Below are 9,113 nucleotides of genomic sequence, written 5' to 3'. Positions count from 1 at the left end.
TGATAGTCAGTCGAGATTTTCTTAGGTCTTCTACTCTTAGAAGATTACTTTTTATTATGCAAAAGAGGGATCACAATCAAACAATACCTTTCTCGGTCCTTGTTGACACCAAAGCTCTGGAGGAGATATGTGTTTATCTGTGTAATGCTGATACTTCGAGTTCCAGTCGTTATTTTGTTGGCATAGTCGGTAGCTCCCCTCAATTCGGCAATTGGAATCCGATAGAAGGTTTGAGATGCCGTTTTGAGGCCCAAAAAGCTCCCGGGTTCGCGTACTTTAGCGTTACCATAGTTTGTCGTAGATGCGATGTTTGGACTTGCGCTGTTCCAAAGTCAAAGCTGTTGCTGAATCTGCAGTACAGATTTTATGTAGCTGAATGGCGTATCGATATTGAGAGCGATCCTGTTGAAAAGAAGTTAGTTGTTCTTGCTTGGGAGTCACGACTGAAACCTCGTGTCTTTGATCTTGCTGGTAGTGTGGTTATTAATCTTATCGTGACTTTGTAGCATTTAATAGGGGCCAGATTACCATTGACACTGTTAGATTTGGAAAATTTGGTAAGCGTTTCTTTCATATATTTTACTACGCAGATAATGGAACATATATCCAACGTGGGTATCTTATGTCGCATTCTGAGCTACGAATTCGTCTGTCGGGTTTGGCGTTGAAACTTTCAAAAAATGCCATTCCCGGCCTGTCGTCATCAACACGAGATCTTACTAAATTGGCTGGTCGTCGGGTTTACGTGACTTGTCGGCAGTCTATCGTTGAAGAAAATGGTCTAATAACGGCATTAGAAGGTGGTAAGCGTGGCTCTATCAAATTTCCCTCTTTGTTTCTTGGGTGGGATTCTGTGATTTTTGACACATATTTAGAGACTCCAATATACCCTAACAAGAACATCAGCACGCAACCAATCGCCAAGAATTCGAGCCATATGGTCTATTCTCTGGAGCAAAGCCTTGCCACAGAGATTCGATCACAGCTAATTGAAAGTTCTAGCAGCGTCCCCGCCGAGCATACCCCTTATACCGTCTCCCAATCATTATATATTCGCGGCACTCCGAACAGCGCCTTCTCCATTCCACCGTCTAGACGGCCTGAATTCTCTGTATCTCCGTTGTCCAGCCGCTCCTCAACTTGTCCATCAACACCAAGGTCCGTATCCCCTGCTCTCAGTCAGGCAGGCGAGCCACCCGTCTTTCTTTCTGTTCTTTCCAAAGAGCGTTGTACTCGTCGCCTTGGGGAGCACACTGGCTGTTGGGGTACCCTTTATTCCAGCGGTGACGACGTCACTTTCTATATTGAAACCGACAACGCGGAAGATGTTGCCGTTGAGTTGGAGTTTTACGTAGAGGTCCCACGGGAATGCGAAAATGGTAACAGGCTTCTCTTATCCTCATTTGCCACGAGTGTTATATCTTCATAGCTTCGTGTTTAATTGCATGAAGTTGAAGAAAAAAAACTACCACCTGTCAAATTCTTGGGATCTGCATTTTTTGGACCGTTCTCTGGCTACTGGGGCCAAAAGCGATCGCAACTTCTCAGCCGAAGACGAACCCCAATGGGTGATGTTCGCAGTAGGTTATTAGTAATGAGTTTATTGAGGTGCTGCTTATTATTATTGTGAATCATGCGCTTCACTTGGGTGCAGTCTCCTTCATTGTCATTAATCCAATCCTCGATGGACCTTCACCGACGTTGGATGTGAGCTACAAGCACTACTGGAAGAACCGAGGTACCCTGGAAATCGGTCATCGTGGAATGGGAACCTATTATTTAACAAAAAAGGAGAAGGACGTTGAATTGTAAGTTTTATTAGCTTTCGTGCGGGAGATTTGCAAATGCATCGCTTTATGTTTGTCAGTCTAAGGTGCCAGTCTTTTCGATGAACCTTCATCTGGAATATAGGCGAAACAAAGTTCCGGAGTAGTTTTGGGTTTACTTTAAGAATGTGTATATCATCTCGGGACGCTTTCAGCGTTCAGCGCACCTCCCTTCAGTACTCTATGCTCGCGACCAATGGGAGGACGCAATAGCTTCGTTTCTATACCGCCCTGGGGACCGCAGCCTTCACTCTTTTTGCCCCTTTCAGACCGGCGCCGGTTAAGGAAAATACGCTCCGGTCCTTCCAGGCCGCGGTTGATCATGTAATTGCATTTGTCTGTCGCTTTCCTTAGCCCCTCCCCCCTTATTGTCGCTTTAGGCATCCTATCACCTCCATTTTCTTTTTTAGCTCATTCTCTACTTTACATTTCTGTAAGCACATTTCTTGTGAATCCCCATTTAAGTTTCACTTCCAAAGCCGGAAAAAATTGAGCCCTTTCTGGAAAAGAACAGTCTTATGTGATAAGATGGGCTCTTCTCGGTGGTCACTGAAGCATTGGACAACGTTTTCGTCTACTATTTTTTTATAACATTTCTTTAGACCATTTACATTCTTCACTTTTGCGTGTAGCTATTTATTTATCGAATGCAGTCCTCCTGAAGTACTTTGTTGGACCAAATGTATTAATTAAGTCAACTAACTCGATTTCAATGCTTACCTTTTTTACACTTTCTTACTATTGATGTCCTTGTCGCTCTCTCCTCTCCCGCTTTTACCTTTTGTTTCAATAAGTCTACTATCAACTTTGCCTTATTTCCAATTTTCGGCCCTAGAGTAACGAATTGAATCCTATTTTAGATTATCTTAAGCACTTAATTCTCATTAGCTCAAACTTTTTTTCAGTCTGCAAATTTCATATTTCTTTTACAATTTACGGCTGACAATCAGCATTGGCTTATTCCTTCTCATTCAAATTACTACCAGGCTGCTGCTCTTCGTCAACTGACCTGCCATGGGTGGGTGTTCAGAAAATTTGCCTGGTTTCCGATGGTTAATTGGACCTCACTGATACGTTAAAAAATGGTATTAAACACCACTGAACGAATTCGTTGCAACACACTTGTAGATGACCACCTCTTCACGCTTATATCGTATTGACTAGGCAGAGCTTCATTACTTCAGTCAAAAGTTTTGGTTTTTTTTAAACTCCCACATCGGCTTGGGAACATAACTGGGCGTCTACTTTTTGTTTGCATGTTACTTGCTAGCGCTCTTTCTCGTGGCCTTGATTTAGGGGGCGGATTTTGTGGAGATGGATGTCCAACTTACCAAGGACCACCAAGTTGTTGTCTATCACGACTTTGAAACCGTTATTACACCACGCAAGGTAGACTATTTGATGTCTTATATTTTTCATGAAGGTGTTTTAGTTGTCAGGCAGCTGTTCTCGTCTTCTAGAAGCGGCGTGGTGAGTTGCAGAACCTATCGGTAGCCGTGAAGGATCTGCCTTATGCTGCGCTTCGTGAACTTCGACTTCAGCACGCGAGTGTACTCTCAGAACCACAGTCCAAAGAGGGTATTTTTGGGGCTCTATCTTTTTCTTTAATCAATATCTAATTCCGATTCATTTTCACAAAACTTATTTTCTGCCTTGTGCTACAAATCCTCTCAGAGGTTTATCAGAAAGCCAATTTCAATTCCTCTTTAACAACTATCGTACTAAATAATTTTCAACTCCAAAATGGTCTCTCTCGTCATGTTTTATGTTTTGAATTCTTTACTAATTATATTCTTCAAAAATGATCTCTATTAAGCCACGAGTCAATACTAAAGCCTTTATAACGCCCATTCCTAATTTTTTCTGAACTCGCTTTTACGTTGTGTGTACAGTTTAATCACTTCACGCGCTCGAACTAATTAAACCCTAATGCTACGTTTACTTACTGTAAATTGGTTTCCGTGATGATCTTTTGGACTCATTCTCTTGTGTCAACTGACTTCTGTAATTTTTAAAGTTTCGCGCGGTATCTTTCATAACTGGGGTACTTCTTAAGCCTACTTTAAAAACTGTCAATTCCTGATAAATTAGCTCTAAGTCACGAAGAGACTTAACTGCTATTTTTACGAATTCCTCTCTTGAAGGAACAGTTCTGCGTAGATCCTATTGCTTAGAACGTACCGCATTCATAGCCCAAACGACTACGCTGTTTTGTCAGAGCCTTGATTTTTTTTCATTATCGTTAACACAGATCTGGATGGCGAAGATCTTGATCCTGTAGAATTGCAAGATTTCCCTCTTCTGCGGGATTGCCTCCAGCATATAGATCCAGACGTTGGATTTGATATCGAAATTAAGTATCCTATGGATTTAAAGGTGAGTCTACCTATCATTTTTAACGTCCATCAATACAATGTGTTCCCCGCCTATATAGGCTTCTAATGACGCTATCAAATGTTCGATATTTAATAAATACCCGAGTAGCAATCGACACATATTTATAGTTTTTGGTTTTTTGTTACTTTTAATCATTTAACGTTTCCATATTTTGTTCGCGGTGATTGTTTTGTTAACTTATTGAATATTGATTTCCCATTTCATTTTAATTGCCTACTCGAGCTTGGTGTGTATGTTAACAGGTGGGTGGAAGCGAAATGGACAATTTTTTTGAACGTAACCTCTACGTGGACACCATTCTTCGTGAAATCTTCAAGTACGCTGGAAATCGACGCATTCTCCTTTCCTGCTTCGACCCGGATACTTGTGCCATGTGCGTTGTGACATTTTTCGTTTCGCCTTACACTTTCAAATCAAGTAGACTCAGTAAATTATTGGCAAAATGTATTTACTTGGAATATGCCTTCGATAGCTTCTCTGTCGGTCGCTTTTTCTAATTTACAGCAATTTTACAGGCTAGGGTTTTGGCTTCAATTCCACGCTTTTGTTCCCTTGATCGGAGTTATTGGTTGTCTGTTTTGTTATGTTACGGGAAAGTGTTTGATCGAAATACAGTTTTTACTAGGCTCTACGCAATCGATGTTTCGTTCCAGAATTTTTTGGCGAGAATGACCGTGCGAAAGCACTCGAAGGTTTCACACAACTGCCCATTGGATGGGCACTTGATATCTGGTTTTAGGCTTCAAGTGAAGCAAATTCGCTTTCCTGTTTTCCAACTCGGCTTCTGGCCCGATTATTCGGACATACGGCAGCAGAGTTTTGAAATACTCTGCTATTCAGCCAAGGCGAATGAACTTTTGGTATGTTTACCCTTTATGAGCTATTCAATCAAGCGGAAAACCCCACCATTTACACCACATTCATATTCAATTGCGTCGACTTTATGAACTGTTTTGCCTTTTTATACTCTGCAAAGCACAAAACAACCTTCCCAAAGCTGGCAAATTAGTTTGTTAACCGTTTAGTTTAGTGATCACGCTCATTTTGTATAATCCTTTGTAGTATATGCAGATCCTACTATTTTCATATTTTTATGTACCATTTTCAACGTGGTCAAATGTTTTTGCTAGGGTGTCGCGGTCAATAGCGATGAGCTGCTCCGAAATCCCGACATGGCTGAGTTCGCCAGGGACCTCGGCCTCATTGTCCTCGTATGGGGCTCGGCTGCCAATGATTCTCGTAATATGAAACGTCTGAAGGAGCTCGGTGTTCGTGGGCTAATTTATGATAGGTTTGCATTGGCTACTCTTAACAGTGATATTTTTCATCGAGAAACTTATATTTTTCTTTGAACAATTTCGGCTATTTATTTGCATACTAATCGGTCATCTAACCCAACGATGTCTACCACAAAATCATGCATTTGTGTGGCTTCATCCATTAACTCATAATCAAAGGACATAGTTACTTCCTTAAGAAAATCCACTATCAATGACCGTCAAAACAATGTTTTTGCCACCTAGCTCTGCTATCACTATTACTACGGCCCCTATCTTCAGGTGGTCTCTCGATAAAATGCCCAATTGCTTTTAGTTACGGCATGATGGATTGACTTTTTGCTACCCTGCAGGATACAGGAGCACAGGCAAATTGGAAGCATAAGTCTTCTAAAATCGGGCAAAACGTCATCCAACTCTTTGTCAGATAGCCAGCAGCAACAGGATTTGACGCCACCGCCGCTAGAAAAATGTGCACCAGCCGATTCTACCGGTCACTCCACACCCTCACCACCGCCCCTCGAAAGTCTTAATGACAGCCACGAGTCTGGTACCTCCACACCCTCCCACCAGAACCACAGTCACCAAAATCAAGCAATCTCCGCAAATTCGGCTTCTGTTGATGCTCAAGATCTGGTTGATGCTCTCAATAAACAGCTTCGCTTGAATCCTACCTCAATTGAGAAGAACAAGTGCAAGATGCCTCTCACTCTAAATAATTAGGTCCATTGTTACTTAGATCTTTTCTGGCGTGTATATGCAGCTCGGTTAAGTCAGGCGGAAGATGAGGGCAAGTGATTTGTGCTTGTTTGACCTCCTTCCTATCTTTCTCTCGCAATACACCACTTTCCACCTCGCAGTTACCGTCTGGTAGTCAGATTTCCCCTGAGGGCTTTTGTGCTTCATGTAGGCCGCTTTCTTCTCACCCTTGTCTAAAACATTTCATTTTACCTGGAAGAAAATCATTTCATATTCTTTCCCAGTTACCTTTGATAAATTGGAGCTCATAGATAAAAAAATGTAGTGCATGGCATTTCTAGAATAATCGCCTTCTTCCTTCCGTACTCATGGTTTTTGTTGAGGATTCGATTGAAATGGAATGGCAAAATCGATGTAGTGCATGATACTTCGCTGTTTCGCCATTTTCAAATTGTTTGAAACACTATTTGAGTCTATTTTCAGTAAGATAGGACATGTTGGTCCCTCTAAAGCCACAGAATCGCTTGATTGGTTGTGATTGATTAGTTGCATCACAAATCCCTAATGACTTTGGTAGTTGAACCGGCTGACCGCTTCAGCACAAAGGGATCTGCATATCTGCTTTTAATTAGTCATTCTAAGGGCACTAGCTTATATTTACGGTACCCTGAAGAGTTGGTGGAATATATTGTCAATTTAATTATCATCTTATTTTTCAACGCTTTTAAGTCATTTTGCCGAAATTGTGTGATGTTGGTAATCAATCTAACCGAGGCGTATACGTAGCAAATGCTAGGCGATAATGCGAGATGGTCATGTTTTTTGATTTCGTTAAAATGGTTCCGTAGAGTTCTACAATTTTTTACAGTAGGTGAGCGTAAACGTTGCTGTTAAGAGTATGGTCACCGGTGTTAATCACGTGTTAGCAAAATCAGGTCTAATTTTCGGTTCACTTATCATAATTGTCAATGAGAAAGCGGTCTGGGCTATGGCGTCGGTGTCGGATCGTAGTATTTTTTTCAAGGTAGATTTCGAATTCGCAACGTTTATTCAAGCGGAGATTTAGTCAGCTGTTTTTAACAAAAATTCGAAAATTGTGTAAATCAATTTTCAGGTGTCCATAGTGTAAGAGTATGTTTTTCGTAGATTCTCCGAACAGTGCCCGTTGGGGAGCTTGTGGTGATGATAATTTGTATGTCAATTTTGTGGTTCAGTGGACTCAAGGCCAGCTGCTGCATACCTAATAATCGGAATCTGTTTTTTTTGAACTAGTAAGGGGAGTTTTGAGCTATCTACGACTTGACGATATTTTCCAATGTCGGAACTTTTGAAGTTACTAGGGGACTGACAATCTAATGTTAAGTCCATTCCACACTCGTTTTCGCTTGGTGGTAACGGAAAACTGATTTCGAAGTGTCACTTCTTTCTGTTTTTTTCCGAACCGTTTTCGTGTACTGCAGGCACCAATATTATATTCTTACATTATTTGCCAATGAAGTCAATTAATCTCAGTTGTTACTGGACACGGTTCCCTTTTATAATGGAAAATTTCAATCAGCAGTAGAGAAACTGGGCCCTTAATTCACCCTCGTCCCAGTATATTGAGTTCAATTATTCCATTTAATGCTTTGTCTTAAACCATAGGCTCTCTAGCGTATTTAATAGCATTTGTTTCATCTTTTATGGCGGAATGGGTTGTTTTCGGTTCTACAAAGTACATTAACGAATGGCGTCAAATTCAAACCGTTGCTTCTAATTTTGCAACTACAAAGGGGATCCTTCCCTACTGGTGCTATAAACAGTACCGAACAGCAAGTGCGCTTCACCACTACCAACAGACGTCGTAGATGCCGTAAGTCAGTCCAATTCTGACATCGTTCATCAATATGTAGGCAGTAATGTTAGTTTTTTGTATGCAGCTGCGTCTGGTGGGTCGTTGGGCTTCCTGTAAACGAAGGCTTAAAACTGGCAGATGGCTTTAATGACAGTACAGTGACGATGTTGAAGTTTGAAAACTCGGTAGTGAGACATTCGAACGGAGTCGCGGAAGTGCGTATTTGTCAACTGGTAGGGATGAGAGAGTTGCCAGTGTTGCGAAAACGAGTGGGCTTACAAATAATGCTGTAGTTATGCCACAACAATGTTGCTGAAGCATGCAAGCTTCGATTGGGGAACCATGTGTTGAATTTCTAAAACCCGTTCTTAAGTTTGCACTTCCAAAGTTTATTCTGACGTGTAATTTTGCACGACGGCAGAAATGTCACGTTGTTTTAAGTGTCATCATTCACCCTTCGTGTAGTGGGGTGTCCATGATGTTCTATTCCTATTTCTTCACATTTGATGGCCAACGTCTAAATACGAGACGGGATTTTAAGCTTTCTGCATGAAATGTTAGTTTCCTCCACCTTGTTAGGTCTATTATGTAGTCTTAGAAGATCTCGGGTTTGAAGATTCTGCCTGAACTTGACCTATCAACCATCTGAGCCACCTGGAGGAGCACCAGAATGTGGGTTGGATCACGTGCTCATCAAATTGAATGTGGTTGCATGTTCAGATTAATTATGGGGAAAGAAAGAGTGTTAGTTCACCGATCACTGGGGCGAGCAGAGGATTACTTACAAATATGAAGTTATTTAACTCAATGACTAGCCCTTTGGACACGTTACAACTAGCTCATTGCTTAACATTGGAGAGGACTGTGTTTGGTTCGCTTTCGTAATCAACTGACCAACGAAAATAAAGCGTACACCAGGCAGAAATTTGCCTTTTCCATTACGCGTTCATACATTGTAGTGGCGAGGAGACTGGCTAGAATGTGTCAACCCAGGAATATTGCTTTAGATTCAATCTTTTTTGCGAAACTAGAGCTTAATAGTAAGAACATTCACCTGTTTTAAATTAGTCATAATTTCCA

General features: G+C 41.3%; 1 protein-coding gene across 1 annotated transcript; it reads left to right on the top strand. All coding sequences in view use genetic code 11, as the record gives it.

Annotated features, from left to right (window-relative positions):
* Window positions 1–56: 56 nt before the first annotated feature.
* On the top strand, window positions 57–6,223 carry EGR_05839 (Putative glycerophosphodiester phosphodiesterase; the record flags this gene model as incomplete). The annotated part of the gene is made up of 13 exons (XM_024495088.1): window positions 57–471; window positions 591–803; window positions 876–1,379; window positions 1,452–1,580; window positions 1,655–1,808; window positions 2,096–2,150; window positions 3,123–3,215; window positions 3,287–3,404; window positions 4,078–4,202; window positions 4,466–4,596; window positions 4,963–5,083; window positions 5,354–5,514; window positions 5,854–6,223. 13 exons carry the CDS (start codon window positions 57–59, stop codon window positions 6,221–6,223), a joined length of 2,589 nt encoding a protein of 862 aa, XP_024350551.1.
* Between the last annotated feature and the right edge of the window lie 2,890 nt (window positions 6,224–9,113).

This window comes from Echinococcus granulosus (assembly GCF_000524195.1).
Source record: "Echinococcus granulosus chromosome Unknown EG_S00046, whole genome shotgun sequence".
Classification (NCBI taxonomy): domain Eukaryota; kingdom Metazoa; phylum Platyhelminthes; class Cestoda; order Cyclophyllidea; family Taeniidae; genus Echinococcus; species Echinococcus granulosus.
This window is presented reverse-complemented; position numbering and strand designations above follow the sequence as displayed.